The 21,710-nt window shown below is 37.6% G+C and overlaps 2 protein-coding genes and 1 long non-coding RNA gene across 3 annotated transcripts; 2 read left to right on the top strand and 1 right to left on the bottom strand.

Annotated features, from left to right (window-relative positions):
* The first annotated feature begins 1,342 nt into the window (after nucleotides 1-1,342).
* On the top strand, nucleotides 1,343-6,228 carry LOC133746082 (disease resistance protein RPV1-like). The gene is made up of 5 exons (XM_062174249.1): nucleotides 1,343-2,169; nucleotides 2,575-3,676; nucleotides 3,853-4,128; nucleotides 4,225-5,703; nucleotides 5,853-6,228. Exons 1-5 carry the CDS (start codon nucleotides 1,664-1,666, stop codon nucleotides 5,937-5,939), a joined length of 3,450 nt encoding a protein of 1,149 aa, XP_062030233.1. The 5' UTR covers nucleotides 1,343-1,663; the 3' UTR covers nucleotides 5,940-6,228.
* Nucleotides 6,229-6,678: 450 nt separating this feature from the next.
* LOC133746392 (uncharacterized) lies at nucleotides 6,679-14,197 on the bottom strand. Its single transcript, XM_062174572.1, has 20 exons — nucleotides 13,955-14,197; nucleotides 13,554-13,640; nucleotides 13,376-13,444; nucleotides 13,136-13,268; nucleotides 12,987-13,033; nucleotides 12,789-12,875; nucleotides 12,646-12,707; nucleotides 12,459-12,501; nucleotides 12,283-12,363; nucleotides 12,085-12,201; nucleotides 11,294-11,399; nucleotides 10,478-10,541; nucleotides 10,093-10,135; nucleotides 9,729-9,929; nucleotides 9,479-9,640; nucleotides 8,780-8,911; nucleotides 8,108-8,254; nucleotides 7,854-7,940; nucleotides 7,210-7,278; nucleotides 6,679-7,098 (listed from the first exon to the last, which is right to left on the bottom strand). The coding sequence occupies exons 1-20, from the start codon at nucleotides 14,084-14,086 to the stop codon at nucleotides 7,012-7,014; spliced, it is 1,956 nt and encodes a 651-aa protein (XP_062030556.1). The 5' UTR covers nucleotides 14,087-14,197; the 3' UTR covers nucleotides 6,679-7,011.
* Nucleotides 14,198-20,172: 5,975 nt separating this feature from the next.
* LOC133742963 (uncharacterized) lies at nucleotides 20,173-21,161 on the top strand. The gene is made up of 4 exons (XR_009862841.1): nucleotides 20,173-20,383; nucleotides 20,511-20,594; nucleotides 20,696-20,886; nucleotides 20,986-21,161. It is a non-coding gene; the product is annotated as an uncharacterized LOC133742963 (long non-coding RNA).
* The last annotated feature ends 549 nt before the right edge of the window (nucleotides 21,162-21,710 follow it).

Here is a 21,710-nt window from a genome sequence, read left to right as displayed (position 1 = left end):
AAAGAGTACAAAGACAAATTTGCAGCGGAAACAAACGAAAGAGTCCAGACGGATCTCTGCTCTGATACCAAGTCAAACAGAACAAAGGCAAAGAAAAAGTTTGGGAATTTCTGATGTATATTGATTTCTCCAAAAATAGAGTATATATACAAAGTATGCAGAAACCTAATAGAAAAGTGATTACCTAATTATATCGTAATATACTCCCCCTTAACTACATAACATTCTAAATAATTGCACAATCCTAATTACATAACAATTGCTACAATCAAGGGATACAATTAAGGAGTAACTCACTCCAACAGTATGAACTCTGGGTTCGAGGGTGAATAGCTAAGCCCATCTTAGACAAGAATATATGTGTGTGTGTGTATATATATCTTCCTCTTCTGAACAATAAACCGAATAACTAACTAACAAATAACTATTGATCAATGACAAACTTCTATGAACTAACCACAAGTTTTGTGCAAATGAGGTGTTTTTGATAGATCAACACTATACTTAGGAGCTAGCTAGGGGGATTAGGCCACGTCCCTCGATTAATAGAACATGCAGTTCCAACACAGAGAAGCCCTTTCGCGGGTAAATATTATGATGTTGACCTTCCAACATTTCTTCCCTGTATAATATTAGCAAAACTAACCATTATTTTTTTGCATTATTTACAATCGTATGTCTGTTTCCAGCCAAAAAGAAAACAGAAACTGTATAATTTATCATATCAAGTCTCCTTAGAATGTAAATGCGCGCTTTTGATTTCAACAAACTATTGTTTTTCTTTTAATACAAAAGAGGTTTACAACCCAAAAGAGCTTACACAAGCTCCAACAAGATGATCTAGATACATAATTAGAAAAGACACCAGACAGGTGTCTAGAATCATACCACCCAAAGCTAGCGAGTTGCAAGACAATCAATTATCAGCAACAAAAAATTTATATTGGTCAATAACTCTTACTATAAAAATAAGCTGGTAACACAAGCACTACATGAATAAAAATGACATATCATCTCTCTATAGTGATCAATACATGGAACATCAATACATAATTACTAATTTTGTGAGACATAATTTTGAAATAAAATTGTGGAGATCAGCAAGGATGCTTCACACAAATGCAGACAATGATATCAAACGAGTTGGTTATGTCTCCTGTGTTTTCCCTTTCACAGTTTGCTTCAGCTTCGACGAACACACCTCCCTCTCCTGTGCAAATGAAATAATGAAGTTTTATGAAAGAAAAAAAACTACAGATCATGTGAAATTTTCATTTTTATTCTTTCATCCAAGGAAAAGAATTCATATTTATTCTAGAAACCGTGTTGGCCCAATGTTAAGTATACCATGGCGAAAAGTCTCCCTCTCTCATTAGGACGTGGATCAATATGAAATGCTCTTTCAAATTGAAAGTAATTTCAATAGTCACTATCAGTCCACGTTCGTCATCCAGAGGCAAAACTTAAAAAAACAAAAAAAAAGTTGAAAACTATGATCGCCTTCCCTTTTTCTTTTCTGGGTAGTTTCGCTTCATCTTACTTGACTTCACATTGACGTTGATCGAAGCTCACAGAACAAAACTGTGATCAGAGCACCTGTTGAGAGCCCCTTCCTCTTCTACCCCCTTCATTTCATCAGCAATCAAACAACAACTCAGATTCAATGGCCACCCAATTGAGAGCTTCTTCCTCTTTCTCTTCTATTAGTTTTTCCACCCGTTCATACACATACGATGTGTTTCTGAGTTTCAGAGGCGAGGATACTCGCTACAATTTTACAGATCATTTGCACAAATATTTGGTTCTCAACAGGATCAACACCTTCAAAGATGATGAGCTTACAAGAGGAGAGGAAATATCACAAGCACTTCTCCGAGCCATTGAAGGATCAAAGCTCTCTCTCATCGTGTTCTCCGAAAACTACGCATCGTCGAAGTGGTGTTTGGATGAACTAGTTCATATCCTTGATTGTAAAAGATCAAATAACCAAATGGTTCAGCCAATCTTTTATAACGTGGATCCCTCAGAAGTTAGACACCAAAGAGGTAAATTTGGTGAGGCACTTGCAGAGCATGAACGCAGATTCAAAGATGATATGGACAAGGTGTTAAGATGGAGAGCAGCTCTTTCAGAAGCAGCAAACTTATCTGGGTGGCATTTTTCCGGCGGGTACATCATGCACTTAATTTTACTTATTTTAATCTAGGAAAAGTTGTCTGAATTGGTGCATAATCAATTTAATTTAGGAGGTGGTTCATATGATTTTTTGAGGAGTTACGATACTCACACAGTTAGATTAGCCCCATGATTTATTTTATTGTTGTTGTGTATAATTTTTATGTCTTTTGGGCGATTAGGCGTATGTAATTTTAGTATCATGTATGGGGATATTCACTATGTGGTAGGTGTCTTTACAATACTGCTAGCTTTGATAATCGAGATTTTCATTTCTGCTCAAGAAAAAAAATATATACAATATTTTCTCTTTTTTGAAGTAGCAACTAGCATTTTTTTTTTATGTTTAATTTGATTTATTGTTCAAAAAAAAATTTTCATTTTATTTTAACTCCACAGGTATGAATCTTTGTTTATTGATAGAATTGTTGAAGAGATTTCCACACAAGTAAAAGAACCAACTTATTTGGATATGCCAAAGTGTCAAGTTGGGCTAGACTCTCGAGTACAAGATATGCTTGAAATTTTAGATGTTGACAGAGATGATGTACGCATGGTGGGGATATGGGGAACTGGTGGAATAGGGAAGACAACAATTGCTAAAGCTGTTTACAATAAAATTGCCCATAAGTTTAAAGCTAGCTGCTTTTTGGCAAATGTTAGAGAAGGTTCAGAACCACATGGAGGTTTAGTCAACCTACAAAACATTATTCTTTCTAAGATTGTTGTGGGGAAAGAATTGATGGCAACCAATGTTTATGAAGGAAGTACTTTATTGCGTGAAAGATTGAGAGATAAAAGGATTCTCTTAGTTCTTGATGATGTGAATAAACTGGACCAGTTGAACAAATTAGCAGGAACATCTGATTGGTTTCAACATGGCAGTAGAGTTATCATAACAACAAGAGATAAACATTTGTTGATTGCTCATCAAGTGAAGCCAATATATGAGGTCCGTGAACTAGGTCGTCTTGAAGCTCATAAGCTCTTCAGTTCATATGCCTTCAAGGATAATAAAAATCTGGATGACAATGAGAAGTTGTCTGTTAGTAGTATTGTTGAATATGCTAAAGGGCTTCCACTAGCGCTAGAGGTTTTAGGTTCATGTTTATGTGATACATCTATATATAAATGGCAAGCTATGTTACATGGTTTTAAAAGAAATCCTCCTAAAGACATTCGAGATGTTCTTATAATAAGTTATGATGGATTGCAAGAAACAGTGCAAAAAGTTTTCCTTGACATTGCGTGTTTCTTCAAAGGTTGGAATAGAAATGATGTGATACAAATACTAGAAGGTTGTGGCCACATCAATCCCGAGCATAGTATTAAAGTTCTCGAAGAAAATGCCCTCATATATGTTGGTAGATACTTAAGCATGCATGATTTGCTAGAAGAAATGGGAAAAGAGATAGTTTATCGACAATCACCAAACGAGCCTGGTGAACGCAACAGATTGTGGTATCACGAGGATGTGCGCCAAGTTTTAACAAAAAACACAGTAAGCACTAAATAGTATACATGCATATGCTCATATAATATGTAGTTTGATCCAATTTGACAACCAACATATATATATATATATTTTTAATTATTAAAGAAATTATAAAATTCAAAACAGTTGCATTTTGTTATATAAAATTCTTGTTTTGCTAATACTATTCCCTTTTTAATTAGGGAACAAGTAAAATTGAAGGCATAATTGTAAAGCTGCCTACAATATATGAGATACACTTGAGTCCTAGATGCTTCAAAAAGATGAAAAATCTTAAAATTTTTATAAACGTCAATGGAGTGCTTTGTGGAGAGGTTGATTATCTTCCCAATGAGTTGAGGTTGCTTGATTGGCCTTACTACCCGTCTCAATATTTGCCGTCCAATTTTACAATGAAGAACCTTGTTCAATTGAATATTTGTGAAAGCCGCATCTCATGTCTTGGGGAAGGATTCAAGGTATTTATAAATTTTTATTTATTTATTTATTTTAAATTACGTTATTAATTTCTTTAGACCTTACATTTCAATTCTTTTTCTTCTTTGGTGTGACAGAGCTTGCCAAATCTGAAATCCTTAAATTTGTCGAAATGCAAATTCCTAACAAAAATCCCAGACCTGTCTGGTAGCCCAAGTTTAGAGTGGCTGCATCTTGGCGGATGTTCAAGTTTATATGAGATTCATCCTTCTATCGGAGTTCTTGAAAAGCTTGTTCACCTGTTTCTTCAAGGATGCTCTAACCTTATGATGCTTCCGAGAAAAGTTCACTGGAGATCACTGCGATTCATTTGTCTTAATGATTGCACAAGGCTGGAGAACTTTCCTGAAATCGAGGGAGAGATGAAATACTTAAAAGACTTGAATTTATGGAACACTGCCATCAAAGAATTGCCTTCATCAGTTGGACATCTGATTAATCTTGAAGAGCTACATGTAATGGAATGTAAAAACTTCACAAACCTGCCTGGCAGCATTTATGAGTTGCAGAAGTTAAAGAAGGTTAAGTTGTATGACTGCCCCAAACTCAGAACATTCCCAAATAAGGTGGACTCTGAAGTGCTTCCAACTTACTCTAAGGTTTCACATGACAACTCTGACTCTGAATTCGATTTGGCTCTTCCTTGGCTATTTGAATTCACTGCGGGAGGATGCAACTTATCAAATACTGATTTCCTTGCGTCCTTTGATTGTGCATGCAGTTTATATGAACTTGATTTATCAGGAAGCCCCATTGTTATTCTTTCCGAATGCATCAATAAGTTTGTCAACTTGTCAAGACTGAATTTGAGGGGCTGCACGAGGCTCGTAGAAATTCCAAAGCTTCCATCAAGGATTGAATGGTTGTATCTGAGGGACTGCGTATCATTGGAAAGAATTTCAAAGTTGTCAAACATTTTGGAGCGTAAAGAATCACAAATGATTAAGGAGATGGACTTGACTAATTGCTGGAGACTTTGTGAAAATTTGGTTCAGATGGCAAACAAGGATGATGAGGATGAGTTGGACGCTGATCTCTTCTCAAAACTCCTATCTTCTCAACAAGTCGAATTCACAGTTAGATTTCCAGGAAGCGAGGTTCCAAAGTGGTTCGGGTGTCAAATGGATTTCAAGGGTTTTCGACGGTTTGAATTTTGTATTGAAATACTTGAAAATTTCAAATGGGACAACACAGGATTGGCTGTGTGTGTTGTTGTTGATCAAAAGTTGCAAGATACTTGTGGTGTTTGCGCTTTTAAGGTCTATATTCACATCAATGAAGTAAGTGTTTCACGTCTCGGCACACAGTATGTTGTTTCAGAACAGTCGGATCATGTGTGGTTGCATTACATACCATTCCTTGATATGTGGCGATTTGGTTATGCACGTCCATTGCCACCTTTTACGTGTGTAGTCACTATTTTTCAATGTAATCACTCTAAGGCGTCCTTAAAAACATGTGGGGTCCACCTTGTAATACCAGCCAATGAGGACGTTTGTATGAGGCTATCCCATGCAGAGAACCTCAACAATGAATTTCCCTCGGACCTTTACCAGGTAGTTTACTATTTTCAAACCGCTACAGATATATAGTTTGAATTGTGTTTGTTAGTATCGTTTCCCTTGATGAAAATTTCCTCATTTTAGCTTCAGTAGTTTCAAAGGACCGAGTACTGACATCTAAACAAATTAAAATGCTATTGCAGGACTACTGGGAAAATTATCGTCCCAAGCAGAGGACCGACTGCAAAGTATTATATACTGATGCACAACTGGAGAACGAAAAGGTGTAATTAGTACTAATGCAACAAAGTTGGTGAAGCATTGTCTAGGGACCAGTGTGACGAATACAGGTTTCATTTCAGATTCCCCTCCCCCTTCCTTTGGTATCTTTGGAGTTTCAAAGTTAGTTTGTAATATCAACTCCGTTTGGCATTCTCCATTCGTGTGGATATAGTAGTTGAACTAGTTTGCCAAGCCTGGTTCCATGTAACTAATAAATGAAGAATTACACTAAGAAAAGCGATATTGAATTTGTTTTCTTAGTTTGATCTAGTGTACTAAAATGGTCTGGTTCTGTTGTATGCTACTGTATGATCTGCAACATAAAGATAAATTGTAGCTGGAGATCAAGGATGGGATGCTATTTCCTGCTTCAATCAAATATATGTGCCGTTTAGTTTGCGGGCACAAATTGGAATATAATGAGTGGATTAGGGATTGATTACCATATTGACCACTTTTGCAACAGAAACTCATTCAACACTGGGAAAAACTTCACTTGGCAGTTGATCTGAAATCTGAAATTTGTTTTTGGCTGGTAGTTGTGAGATACTTTCAACTAAGCAAAAATCTTGAATCTATGGAAGTCATGTTAACATATGATGACTACGATCATAGATTTTGTTATGGAGGTATTACACAATGTTATTATGGAGGTATTTGCTTGTAGTCCAAATAGTCTTGACAGCCAGTGAGGCATTATCATGAGACGAGCAAATAATGTCAGCTCAAGTGGTTCGGGACATTCAGTATCACAATTAGAAGTAGTTTTTTACTATAATTTTTCACTCTCATTGAACAGTATTTGAGAAAGCATTCATGGTCCGACTTAAAGTTCTCCAGGAAAGTAGGAGGGAAAATTGAGGAACAGAGTTATAGTCAAGTACTTACGTTTACCGCCATAAACGTGCACACAACTTGAGTAAAACAAGTCATGATCCTAACTTTTGTCTATCATATTCTACAATAATCTCAAAATACACTCGGATATAGCACACTGAGTATGCTTAAGCGCATATTCATATAATTTTTGAACCAAAATTGTAAGAGGCTGATTGACGTTTCTAAGACAAGGCTCAACACCTATCTTTTCTTGCCTCTCTTCCTAGCACTAGTACTGGTTTCAGCTTCTTGCTCTTCAGCCTTCTGCTCTGCCTCTAATATGGCCAACTGCAGCATAAACAGAATAAATTTAAATTAGGAAAACACATTCAATCTACATGATTCCAGTTTCAGGAAGGCGCATATATAAACCCTGAGACACATAACCAAAGGAGCTACCTCGTCCAGAATTGGTTTAAGCTCTGTGTATCGAGCTTCAGCAAGATCAAAGCCATCCTTACGGAGCTCCTGTGATGCCAGACCAAATGATGTCAACATGTACAAGAAAACAGATACCAATAAAAAATGAACAAGCAGTTTCTTCTCCTCTATATATAGCCTCTTAGTTGCTCCTTCATTTCTTCATTCCTTGTTTTATCTATTACAATTGCTCCTTCATAAATATGTTAAATTAAGGTCTTGTTTGTTTCACAGATTTTAAGCTCAGGAAAGGGAAAAGTGCTTACTTTCCCGTAAGTGCAAGGTTAGGAAAATGGTTTTTCTTGCAAGGGAAAATAGGTAGGAAAATGAAATCCTTCCATTCTCCTGAGGAACCATTTTCCTTTCTTATTTCCCAACATTAATTACAATTTTGGAACATTTAATACAATATTTATATGACTAAAATATTCCTATAAACAAATAAATACCAATTTTTTTCTATTATATTATTAGTTATTGATTCCATTCCTTACTGTTAACATATTAGTAGGAATCTTAATTTCCCTTCCCATTGGAAATACAAAGGAACCACTTTCCTAAGAAATTCATTCCGTGAACCAAACAAGGCCCAAGGGTTTTTCAAAGACGAGGAAGATACATACCTTTCCAGTGTGTTGGGTATGTTCGTGGGCTGCCATTTGCCAGTACATATTTGTACGTTTGTAGAAATCTCTCAAAGATTCACCAGGCTTCACATAAGAGATACGCCAATATTAGCTGAAATGTGATATGGTGAAGAAAAAGCAGAACGAGAGACTAAAGCACGAGTGGGACATATGTTGTGTCAACATGCTTTCAGCCCAAAGTAATTCTTTTTCCTTAAAAATATATAAAAAGAAATTAAAAAGCTATGCACCATTGGGGTTCTTTGCGAATCTGAAAGGCCAAGACTGGCTCTAATCTGCTCTATTCTGGCCCGTTTCTCTTTCCTCCGCAGAGTCTTTCCCCCGCCCTTGATTAAAGCAACAGCTTCCCCCATTTGAAGCGATCCACCTTTACCACTCTGCATACATTAAAGTGAAAAATAAATCAAAATAGATAGCTCGACGTGTCACACCCAAAAGTTGGGAACTGAAATAGAGATACTTTATTTCCAAAAATTCAAAATCAAATAATGTTCAGCTAATTTTAGTACAGGCATGGCCAAATGAGATGAAAAGTCGCTCCTTATTACGAACCCCTCAACCAAAGTATGTAAAAATCAAAATTAGACCTCTTCAATATGTTTCAGACTATTCAGTTAAAAAGCTTCTAGTTTGAATCAAAATAAACAAGGATGCATGAAACATTTTGATACTGTGTTTTTCAAAATAAAAAATAAAAATAAAATCTTTTGTTTCGAAATCAAGTAGGCTGTACAGAGAAGAAAAGAGCTTGCCAAGTCCCGAACAGAAATAAAAAAATCACATGTAAAAGGTCAAGATAGGTGTATGATCAAATATTGAATGAACCACAGGATCTGGATGCATTTAACTAATAATAAAATATAAAATAAAAAGGTAAAAACAAAATGCAGTAAATAAAGAACCTCTCCGTCATTATCATCATCAGTCTCCTCATCTTCATCCTCATCTTCATCTTCATCCTCATCTTCATCCTCGTCCTCATCCTCATCCTCATCTTCATCTTCAGAGGCCTCAACCCATTCAGATTGCGATGCCTGAGTAAAGAGAAAATCAGAGTCCAGGATCTCAGTTGTCTCAATCTATTCACAAAAGGTTATTGCTTGAAAAGATCTCAGTTGTCTCAATCTAATCACAAAAGGTTATTGCAATTTGCAAACGCTAGTTTCATGTGAAATTTCTAGGAAGCATGAATATTAGCATATCTCAATTTTGTCAGCATCCTAGAATCAAGAAAAGTTTCTGAATTGGCAAGAGCTAGTCATTATTTAACCCAAAAGAGTGGTTCAAAGAAAATTTGATAAGTTTTTTTTTTTTTCCTTTCTTCATCTTTTACAAGCTTTAACTAAAGCTTTCTCTAAGTCTATGGAGAAAGCAATAAATCAAAATGAAGAGCACAAACACAGTTGCACATTCTAGACAAATAAATGTGTACACACCCCTTTAATCAGTAAAAAAGAAGTATATAAGTTGTAGAATTCTGCGCAAGTAAGAGTTATTTAGGGATGCTTGAAGAATCTAGAAAATAATAATAATAAGACAGCACCACTCTGCGAAGTATCAAGATAGTATGAGCAAATATGCAGGGTAAATGTGTTACAAACCGGTATGATGCACTTCCACTCATCAAGTTTGCTAAGATTAAGAGAATACAAGTCATCCAGTGTAATTTCTTGATCCTTGACCTCCATCATTCCTCCATAAACATATAATGTATCTCTTCCAACAACCATGCAGGAATTGATACGTCCACAGGGCTTCACTATCTAACAAAATAACTAAATTCATGAATAAAAAAGCTGAGCTTTAATGTTTAAGAAAAGATAAATTAATCCTAAATCTCGCATGACAAACCTCTGGTAAATCAGAATCATCAACATTCATGGCTGTAGCCATTTGCTGCGATATACCATCAATTTTGCTCCCCGAGTCGCCTACTTCTTCATCGTATTCAGAATTCTCATCTTTGCCATTTTCTTTAGACTCCTCTTGTTCAGTTGTATCTATTTTATCATCACCATCATTATTACGTTTTCGTCCAGAACTTTTTTTTACCTGTAAATGATCAAGTGCAGCTATACATTATTGAACCAATCGATCAAACAAATAATTTCGATATTATTTATTAACAAAATGTGAAATACCAATGGGAAAAAAATTTTACACAACATTGAAATCCATAAGTATCCTATAATAAAATTTATACACACTGCCAAACCTTATCTTTTGTTGACTTCCCCTTCCGTAGCTCCAATGGGTACCTATATTAAAGAGGAAATTAAGATTCTCAAATGTGGCAAAAACTGGTTGCACGTTAAGAAGTCATTGCCTATAACAAAATCAAACATCAATGAGAACAAGTAGAAAGTAACTGGGTTCGGAGGAGGACATAATGATCAAACTGCAACATATATACTGTGCAAACCGCAAGATGCTAATTGGTTTTTCAAAGAAAATAAATAGTGCACACAGCCAGAACTTAATTACAACCCTCTGAGAGGGTGAAAGTGAAGTCATAAAAATGGCTCCCTGAGGGATGGACAATAATTATAATAACCTACAATTGTTTAAAAGAAAAGAGTAACAACCCTCAATGGGCTTACCAGCGATGGTTGTCTAATTGGAAGCCATAAAGTTCGTCCAAGAACAAGCTCATCATTACATCACCTGCATGCATTTCAAAAAAAGGAAATAAATCTACCAACCCTCCAAGAACCAGTCCTAGATTCAAGTCTGGATCCTAGCCACCCTACTGCCCAGCAAAAAGAGAATAGTATAACAGAAAGACCTCATTAGAAGCATGACATCCAATTTCAATAGCTAAGAGATTGAACTAATCGAACAAATAGAAGTCAACTTAGTAGTTGGGCTAAATAAAGAAATATTAACTTCTTTTCAGGGAAGGGGTTCCATCTATCTTCTGATACTGGTGACATTAATCAATTTTACAGTTCCACTTGACCAAATCAGAATTCTATTTTCTAATAACTCCAATTTATCCCAGGGAAATATTGATCCACTATATAGGCAAACAAGTTTGGAAAATGAAATTCTTTATCATTTTCTCCTCCCGCACATTAAGTCAATGGATATCACTTCACACTTATCCCATCCTTTGTTTTCATCAGATATAGCCAGACAAACAAGCATACTTTCTCAACTTGCAGCCCGGTGATTTTACACCTAAATTTTTACAAACATGCTCATTGTCAATATGGTCTTTTACCAACAAATTACAGCCAGACATACGTATATCACATAAAGAGCAAGTATGATATAAGTTTGTAGAACAAAGGATTTTTTGTAAGAGGTTCTTTTTTTCTTATTGCCAAACATGAGAACACTAACAGTTTCCCTAGAAATTAAGATTCTGACAACATCATGGTGCATAGCCATATAAAATACACAAAAACACTAACCTTGAACTTCCATGTCCACTACACCCCCAAATAGCAAAGCTCGCTTCTTATGAACACACATGGAAAACCCAGCGCGAGGTCCAGGAGGCATCCCACTTTTTTTTACCTGTGCAAAGGAATCAATAGTAAGAACAACCGTACACATGACAGTTACTAAAAAATGGTCAATCAAGAAGCTGATCTAGGCCAGTTATGTACCCATAATAAAAAATTAAAAAAATTAATGTAAAAAAATATAAATACTGCTACCTATACTAAACAAATCTGCACATTTAGGAGCATAAATATCGTACTGAAAGTAACATTTAAAATTATTCCATGATAAGGTTGCTTCCAATTCTCCTAATGAGCAACCAATGAAAATGACATGGCTTTTACAAATGCAATGAAACCTGTATGACTGTTTTTCTATTCATTAGTATAATGGGGGTTTAGTTTTCTTTTATTTTATTTTCAGGTAACAAAACGAAAATGCTTTTCATTTCTTCCAAATCGCAATTTGTAGAAGGAATTGTATATTACAACTAGAAGAACCATTAAGAAACCCAGACCTAACCACATGGCAATTACAATAGGAAGCATCAAACCTAAACACTAACACCCAGTTCCATATGTACCAACACCAAATTTCACCCAGTATAATATGCATTTTCTGTATAAGCATCATAAAGAACATCTGAAGATAGATGGATAAGTAAATCTTGAAATCAGAAAATCATGTACTCTTCTATTTCTTGATTGATACATTGTAATAAAAGAAAAACAAGACAACAGTGATGCGAAAGAAGAACCTTGTTCCATTCCCATGTCCTAGGATCAAGGGACCACAAGTCTGAATGAACAATTCCTTTCTCAGAGCTGGTTTTATCAGATGAAACTTCTTTGGAATAGCCACCATATAGAAAGATCTGTAATGTCAAAACAGAACCCATGGTTAAAGCTATTGAGAAAGTCAGTACATCATATTATTAAGTTAATAAATCCCTCACCTCATCTTGGTAAACAAAAAATTGAAAGCCACTTCGTGCACTTGGCCACATGGCCCCAGGCCTAGGGGTTATTTCTTGCCACTGAAATGCAACATTGCACAAGTATTGTTAGAAATTAATAACAACAACAGATAAAAACAGACTGGATTAACATGACAGAGATGAGATATCTTTACCTTGAACTGGTCCAGGTCAAATACATAAAGATCATTATGATACCTGCATATTGTAATAAAATAACCAACTAATTAGTAAATTAACAGATAAATATTTGCAAGCTCATACAGTCTCCTTTGCTAGAGAGATTAACAAAAATTTATGAGTTACATAATTATAAAATGTTTCATAAAAACCATCAACAACCTCACTTCTCTTAGAGTGTCATAGAAGCCGCCAAAAACAATAATCTTGTGCTTGTACAATACCTGTAACATAACCGATAATGCATCACTCAAAGGTATATGGAGATTAAACCAACAATAGTATCTAAAGCAACCTGAATTTACCATTCGATGACCTGAGCGTGGACTTGGACTCCCTTTTAAGTTTAGCTGTTCCCATTGATTTGTTTTGAGATCCAACATCCAAAAGTCCTATAAGGGAAAACAAAAAAGATAACATTACTATCACACAATTGAGGCCGATATATAGGATAGAGAGTCAAATCCCAGTCTATTAAGAATTGTGTTTCCAGAAGGGTTCACCTTATAGTGATGGAACCTCTCTTGGTTTGGGGAAGTAAATTCACCACCTAATGACAAAAAAATGCAATCATGTTCAACATTCAAAACAATTAAAACTGCAAATAGTGAACATGTGTTTATATATAAAAAATGAAGTTTTGTCAGTGTACCGAAGATGTAAATATAGTTCTTCCAGGTGACAGCCTGGTGAGCACTACGAGGGGGTGGACTATTAGGGCTTGAAATTAACTTCCATTCCTGCTTTTCAACATCGTACCGGTAAAAATCGCCATAGACAAACGTCTGCAGAAACACAAATTAGCATGACTCCCCAGGGTGAAAATTAAGGACGAAAGTCCATTTCCTTCAAATAAAGCATTATAGCTTGTGTACGAATATCGAGACCTCACCTTATTACCATTGTAGAATTCACCCCCGTAAAGGATTAACTCTGTCTCTTTCAAGGGATTGACGCTCAGCTACACAACAAGCAAGCACAAACATCGGATATTGTACAATGAGTAAGGTACACATGAATCAACACACACAGAATAGAAGTGTTAACAAACACACAAGTATGGGACATACGGTGCAGTTGGAACGCGGAGAAGGAGCTGGGACATTTTCCTCAACATGGACTTCCTTCTTCTTGGCTTCCTCCTTTTGTATACTCAGCTGTGAAAATCAAATGCATTTGAAATTATTTAAAACTGAAAGGAAACCAGTCAGATGATAAACAAAAACCATGACCAGAATCAATCATTCTTTTACACCACAACACTTGTGAAGAAGCGTTTCAGTACAAAACAGTCCCTAAAATCCCAAAGATATAGTCTTTTTTTATACAGAATACAAAGCTATGATTTTTCCAACACTTAGTAATTGATAATTTCAAACCAAGCTTTTCGAATTGTTCACTAAATTAACTAACAAGTAGAGAGTGCATATATGCAGAGGCAGAGGCAGAGGCAGAGGAGGAGTGAAATTACCAAAATGGCATCGATGTCGTCCTCGGGAGAGAGCTTCTTGGTGTCTCTGCGAGCTCTCTTCTCCTCAGCTTTGGCTGTTTTCTTCTCCGTCTTCTCTTTTCCCTTTCCGGGCTTCTTCGCTTTCTTCCCCATTTTTCTGGGTCACTCAAAGCTTCACCCTTTTTCGACTCCTCTTCTTCTTCTTCTTCTTCTTCTTCAGACTTCAGACTTTCTGAGAAAATCGGCGCGAGCAACAGAGAAGACGCTAATGGACACTGCAATGTCGTTTCCGTTAGATTGTTGTCGTTTTCTTGTGCTGGGCAAACTAGAGGCAAGGCCCGACGTGTAAATTGGGTCAGGCCAGACTCGCCGGGCTCAAACTTGAAACGGTTTGGACTAACACGTTATGATTTTTTTTTTTTTAACTTTTTCTTTTCTATTGTTAGCAATATTGGAGTTTTGAATTTGAGAGCTTGGACGATAGGGGGTAATGCGCTTAAACACTAGAGCTGCAAAACTCTATATATAAGGTCATTCTACAATAATCATTATTTGGTATTTGTTTTTTATAACATAGCGTTTTTATAGATTTGGTCTTTTGGATCCCCATTTTTTGGTTAATTTCTTTGGTATTTATCCGTTTTATGTTTAATAAATTGTAAGAGCAACTCCAACAGCTTCCTCATATCTTAATTTTTCTCCATTTTAAGGAAAAATTTAGTTGTTTTGCTCCAACAAATTCCCTATAATTATTCCTAAAATAAAGATAGTGATGAGAGAGAAAACAAAATTCCCTATATTTACAACAATATGTAAAATTTTAGGGAAGGATTTAGGGAAGAATTATGAAATCTGTAAAATAGAGAATCTGTTGGAGTTGGAGCAGAAATTTTTTTGGAGATTTTAATTTTTGCTTCCCTATAATAGAGAAATTATAGGAAACCTATTGGAGATGCTCTAACCGGTCATATGCCCCCTCCTTCTAATAATTTGTAGCCAAGTCAAGTTTCATTGGCCTATAAGCGACTTTTGTGCCTCCACAAGCAGCACACACTGTTTACATGCATTTTGGAGAAATTGAGCCAATGTCAGTGGCTCAAGCTATATATTGTCGACAAGCTCGAAATATATATTTAGAGACTAAATAAAGCCTACTATGGAAGCATGGAAGCATGAAAAGTTAACTTTAGCACATTTTCCTACTTCGGCTAGGAGAAACCGAGCTAAACAAGGAAGGAGGGGCGGAAGACTGACCAAATGAACTTGAAATGAGCTGAAACTTTCCAGATCCATTCTAGACAGCCCAAGGATCATTTCTTATGAAGAGTGCAAGAGTTTTTTTTGAGTGGAAGGCCTTCAAACAATCAGCCCAATTTTCTACAGAAGCAAAACTGGAAAACTGGACCTGTAAGAGGTCCAGCAGCATTTCCGGCCCAACCACATGGAAGAAAGCTCTGAAATTTGGTCAGCATGATCTAGATTCATAGTGGAACATTTTTTATGAAGACATCATGGCCAGAATCTGAATTTCTGATGGAGATATACATGAAGGAATAAAGGAGCCGTAAGTGCTTCCTTATCTCCCAAATTCATCATTCCTATTAGTGCTCCACCTCCATCTCCACCTCCCTTATCTCCCAAATTCATCATTCCTATTAGTGCTCCACCTACACCTCCACCTCCCTTATCTCCAATTAGTGCTCCACTTTCATTTGTTTAATGCCAAAGTAGTTGGCATAGTAGTCTATAAATAGAGGTTACATTGAAACACAATAGACACATTCACATTCAACAACAACATCTCTAAGATGATCTAAGTTCTCTCTAGAGCAAACCTCTCTAAGAGCAACTCCTCTCCTTCTCTTTCTCTTAGCGGTGATCACACTCCTAGTCCTAGTCTTCTCAGAAGCCGACTTTCAGTGCCACCAAACCCTCTGTCAACGTGCTTCGGTCCTAGTCTCCTCGGGAGCCGACGGTAGTGCCGCGACCACAACGGTTACAGAACCAGCCAAGCAAGGGTAACGCCCTAGCAACCCAGCCAAGCTAAAGTCACGCTTTAGCAAGATCTCAACACTTCCCGGTGGTTCTCGCTCTGCTCGATCTACAACATCGAGTATCGATTTGGTGACGCAAGAAGATTAGCAAAAGTCCTCACCACGAGGCACAAAGAATCCCACGACGAGGTTGGTGCTCTCCTCGTCCACAATTGCTTGAAAGAAGTCAGGTCAAGGGACACCCCCGACGACCGTACCCGAACGGTGCTGGCACGCCCGCGCAAGAAAAGAGACTGTTGACCAGCTGCAACAAAATTGGAGCCAAACATTTTGGCACACCCGGTGGGACAAGGTTAGAATTTTTTTTTTTTTCTTGAAGACATTCAACCACCGGGCTTCAAAACAAACAAATTGGCACGCCCGGTGGGACAACATCAGAAGTTTTTCTCTTGAAGACATTCAACCACCGGGCTTCAAAATAAACATTTTGGCACACCCGGTGGGACAAGGTTAGAATTTTTTTTTTCGTCATCATTGAGATGCCAGGGGAAAATCTTTACCAAAAGAAATTCCTAAAGTGAATTGATGGACAATGTTGCCACCATTGGCGATACCGCCATTAATGATGAGTTTATGCCTATTCCCATCCCAGAGGGGGCAAGCATTGATGAACAGCTCGCGATCATCATGGCCAACATCGAGAGGAATAAAGAAAAGCAAGCCAGGGACATGGCCATTTTGATCGCAAAAACAAAGCAGAGGTTTCGCGATTGGGACCTAGAAATTGAGCAGAACGCTCGAGAAGAGGTCATTTATGAGGCTGATTTGCCTATAGGTGGCAATCAACCTAATGACCTCACTGGTGAATCACAGCCTTACATAGAGGCTACTTATGGAGAACGTCATCAACAAGATTGTTCTTCAGACAAGAAAATTGTCTCTGAACAAATATCTGATGTCTCCACTGATCAAGCCAAATACGTGGCTACTGATCAGATGCATGGGGGCCAAGATATGACCCATGATCATCCCTTTGATCAAGAGAAGTTGGCGACAGTTGGCGACAAAGCCGATCTTGGGACACCGTCATCTTCCAAATTACAATTGGAGATCATGTCTCGTCAACCAACAAAGATACTTGGGGGGCAAGAATACCCCTCTCACGAGCCAAATTCCTCCAAATTCTTCAACGAGAAGTATCTTTGTTCTTTTTCTACAAGCTCTCATAGGAGGGATTTTTACCCTACAAATTTTGATACATCGGAGCTTGGAGTGAAGCATATATGGCCTCCCCCGTGGCCTTCTGGAGGTTAGCCAAATATAGTGCTGCTAACTTCTTTCTTTGTTTTTAAATTTCCTGTCAATTTTCAGTTTTCATTTTTATTTTCGTCATTTGTGAATCATAACGGAATAGGTGAAGTCTCTTTTGTTAATATTGGCCTAAACTCCTTATTGGTGCCTAGTTCAGGTCCCTTAAGGTTAAGGGCGGCTTTTATTAACACTTGTTGAACTGTCTTCACACTTATGACATTTCTCATCTTAGTAAGTATAACCTATGTGAAATGGTGTCTAGAAAGGGGACAACGTTCATGACAGGTTCTTGAATCCAGAAGTGCGTGCAAATGGGCCTAAACCACTATGTGGGAGTAGCTCATGCCAAAATGGATTCTGCCTCTCTTGTTCGCCCTCCCCCACCTGGCCATTTCAGTAAGGTTGCCCAAAGGATTTGAAAGAAAATTTGTGTCTAGACGACTATACTTGGGCCGCATGTCTAAACCTTGATTCACAATGTCTTATTAAAATTAAAAAAAAAAAAAATACAAAAATACAAAAATAAAAAAAGAATTTCAAATTTGTGCGTCGCGGAGGATGCAAAAAATTGTGTTCTTGCCTAATAGTGGCTGGAACTTGCTAATATACTTAAGAGGCCATTGGTATTGGTCTGGGCACATATACAAGAGGCATTTAATATGCCTAGTATGGTATTAGCAGTGGAGGAGGTCAAATCAATATTTTTGCCAATAATTGTGGCGAAAGCTGGGTTGCGAATTGTTGGCAGCGAAGTGGTTTTAATTACATGGCCTCGCAAAGGATGGTTCGCGAAGGAAGACTGGCGATTAATATATGTATGCTCACTATGTATAATTAAGAGGGAGAGAGGCTACTGTTCAAGTAATTTTAGTCAAGCCAATACAAGTGGCTTTGGAGCAACGACATTATAAGAGTAGTGTTAATTCAAGACCTCTTTAGTCAAGACGAGGACCTTTGACTTCGAGGTCTGGGGGGCAATGTTTGGACCAAAATGAACATTTTGGCCTGACAAGGCATGTGTTGGAGAAATTGAGCCAATGTCAGTGGCTCAAGCTATATATTGTCGACAAGCTCGAAATATATATTTAGAGGCTAAATAAAGCCTACTATGGAAGCATGGAAGCATGAAAAGTTAACTTTAGCACATTTTCCTACTTCGGCTAGGAGAAACCGAGCTAAACAAGGAAGGAGGGGCGGAAGACTAACCAAATGAACTTGAAATGAGCTGAAACTTTCCAGATCCATTCTAGACAGCCCAAGGATCATTTCTTATGAAGAGTGCAAGAGTTTTTTTTGAGTGGAAGGCCTTCAAACAATCAGCCCAATTTTCTACAGAAGCAAAACTGGAAAACTGGACCTGTAAGAGGTCCAGCAGCATTTCCGGCCCAACCACATGGAAAAAAGCTCTGAAATTTGGTCAGCATGATCTAGATTCATAGTGGAACATTTTTTATGAAGACATCATGGCCAGAATCTGAATTTCTGATGGAGATATACATGAAGGAATAAAGGAGCCGAAAGTGCTTCCTTATCTCCCAAATTCATCATTCCTATTAGTGCTCCACCCCCATCTCCACCTCCCTTATCTCCCAAATTCATCATTCCTATTAGTGCTCCACCTACAGCTCCACCTCCCTTATCTCTAATTAGTGCTCCACTTTCATTTGTTTAATGCCAAAGTAGTTGGCATGGTAGCCTATAAATAGAGGTTACATTGAAACACAATAGACACATTCACATTCAACAACAACATCTCTAAGATGATCTAAGTTCTCTCTAGAGCAAACCTCTCTAAGAGCAACTCCTCTCCTTCTCTTTCTCTTACCGGTGATCTCACTCCTAGTCCTAGTCTTCTCAGAAGCCGACTTTCAGTGCCACCAAACCCTCTGTCAACGTGCTTCGGTCCTAGTCTCCTCGGGAGCCGACGGTAGTGCCGCGACCACAACGGTTATAGAACCAGCCAAGCAAGGGTAACGCCCTAGCAACCCAGCCAAGCTAAAGTCACGCTTTAGCAAGATCTCAATACTTCCCGGTGATTTCGCTCTGCTCAATCTGCAACATTGAGTATCGACTTGTGAACAAGAAGAAACTTCAGTAAAGTCCTCACCACGAGGCAGAAAGAATCCCACGACGAGGTTGGTGCTCTCCTCGTCTACAATCGCTTGAAAAGAAGTCAGGTCAAGGGACATCCCCGACGACCGCACCCGAACGGTGCTGGCACGCCCGCGCAGAAAAGAGACTGTTGACCAGCTGCAGCAAAATTGGAGCCAAACAGAAATGCATGGAGTTTCTCAAGTAGATATGAAAGTAACATGGAGCTACGTATATATGTGCAACTAATCAGTTTATTTTGCTTTTGGTTTTCTTGGGTTAATTCAACGATAGAAATTGTAATATCGTCTATATTCAATGCAGGGCCTGCCTTGCCCATGGGCAACATTGGTGACAACCCAGGGCCTAACACAGAAGGGGCACCAGATTTTATAAACAAAATGTAATATATAAGATATATATATATATAATATATATATATATATACACTATTATTAAGATAAGAGAGTATGTCAGCCAAAACAGAAAAATTTTACCAAAATATCCCTCAAATATTAAAAAACATTTGAACTGAAATATTTGAGAAAGACAAAATGGTCAATTCACAAATAAAAGAAAAACAAAAGAAATTTAACAAAAAAAAATCAAAAACAAAATATGTGCAGCAATTTCCTCTACATTCCGTGGAATAACTTCCCACGTAATTATCCACACCCATAGGGTGTGTTTGGAGTCTAGTATATATTTAATTATATATAATTATATATGTATAGGAACTGGAACGTAAAAACAAAAAAACAAAAACAAAAAAATCTGAGACGCAGATTGTGTCTTTACTTCTTCTTCTTCTTCCAACGCGCAACGGGAGCACAAAATTGATTATCCAAGCATCTCTTCCTCTCTCCCAAGTCTCAAAACTTGAAACCCAGCAAATTTTTTCTTTAAATTGGTTTCAATGGTTACTCAAATCTTTAATTCATTCTCATCCATCACCCAATCTTTCTCCTCTCTATGTTTATGTTATTCTACGGTGATCATACGAATTTTTCAGCTTAATTTCCATGAATGTAGGCTGAGGTACAAATCAAAATAGGTATTGGGTGTTCTCCTGGTGTTCTTCAATTTTGATATCCAATGAAAATTTTGTATATCAAAAGTCTTGTTACTTTCTTTTTGAGTTCTGTTGATTTGTAAGAATTTCAATTTTCAACATTAATTAGATGCAATTGGAAGTTGGAGTTGCAGGTCAATCTCGATTAGAAAAGAAAGAACAAGAAGGAAAAAAGCAAATTCCAAATTTACAGGTATTGTTCTGTGCTCCAGTGTTTATCAATCATCATTCAAAGTTATTTTTAACAACCTGCTCATTCATCGGTTTTCAATTTTCAATATTATGTGCAATTAGAAGTTGGATTTGCAAGTCAATCTCGATCAGAAAAGAAAAAACAAGAAGGAAAAAAGTTGTTGGCCAACTTTCAGTTTGAAGCTTCAGTAAGATATCATATTTGGCTCGGGACTACAATGCTATTTTGTGCTACTTTTCATGTTGTAAGCACCTTGTTCATTTGGGGGGTCAGCCATCATATTCAAGATGAGGTAAAATACTAGTCCTTTTTCAATTGGTTTTATTGAATATAAAACCTCATGCACATTACTGATCTTTTGGTGTAATTCATTCAATTGTGGAAATGGCAGAATATTGGACGAATATATCTATATGGTTTCCTTGTTGAAGCATATACTTCATAGAGGACGACCACGAGTAAGTGTATATTATATAATGGGAAAAAAATACAAACAGTACCCAACCTATGGCCGACTCCGAATTTCTGTACCCAAATTTTCAAAACTATCACTTTGGTACCTGAAGTTCGGACCCCGACCTAACTTTAGTACCTGAAGCCGTTAACTCAGTAACGGCGTCTGACAGGTGGCATATATTGAAGGGTAATTTCGTCTTTTCATATTTAATTCATTATTTTTATATATATATAGTTTTTTTTTTTTACCTCTTCTTCGCTCTCTCTATCTCTCTCTCTCTCTCTAACCATTATCAACGACCAAAAAAAAAAAAAAAAAAATTCTTCCAGCAGCCCCGCGCCTCCTCCTCTCCAGCCCAGCCCCCCCCCCCCCCCCCGGGGCCGCAACCCCTGCCGCGAAGCCCCATAGCCGACCAGACCAGCACACCAGGCCGAGCGCTGCCCAGCCCCCCCCTCTGCGCGTACATCTCCCTCCGCGCTACTGCCCCAGCATCAGCAGCCCTGCACCCCGCGCCTGCGCTTGCGCAGCCCACCCAGCGCAGCCTGCCCACCAGCGCCCACCCTCGATCTACCAGCAGGCGAAGGAAGAAGAAGAGAGAAAAGAAAAAAGGAAGAAGAGAGAAAGAGTGGAAAAAAAGAAAAAGAAAAAAAAAATTGTGA

The sequence above is a fragment of the Rosa rugosa genome, chromosome 4 (assembly GCF_958449725.1).
Source record: "Rosa rugosa chromosome 4, drRosRugo1.1, whole genome shotgun sequence".
Taxonomy (NCBI): Eukaryota; Viridiplantae; Streptophyta; class Magnoliopsida; order Rosales; family Rosaceae; genus Rosa; species Rosa rugosa.
This window is presented reverse-complemented; position numbering and strand designations above follow the sequence as displayed.

Coding starts and splice junctions, on each gene's coding strand:
- LOC133746082 (XM_062174249.1), top strand. CDS start 1,664: ATGGCCACCCAATTGAGAGCTTCTTCCTCTTTCTCTTCTATTAGTTTT. Junction 2,170..2,574: donor GGGTGGCATTTTTCCGGCGG/GTACATCATGCA, acceptor TTAACTCCACAG/GTATGAATCTTTGTTTATTG. Junction 5,704..5,852: donor TTCCCTCGGACCTTTACCAG/GTAGTTTACTAT, acceptor ATGCTATTGCAG/GACTACTGGGAAAATTATCG.
- LOC133746392 (XM_062174572.1), bottom strand. CDS start 14,086: ATGGGGAAGAAAGCGAAGAAGCCCGGAAAGGGAAAAGAGAAGACGGAG. Junction 9,930..10,092: donor GGAAGTCAACAAAAGATAAG/GTTTGGCAGTGT, acceptor GATCATTTACAG/GTAAAAAAAAGTTCTGGACG. Junction 7,941..8,107: donor ATTCGCAAAGAACCCCAATG/GTGCATAGCTTT, acceptor TCTTATGTGAAG/CCTGGTGAATCTTTGAGAGA.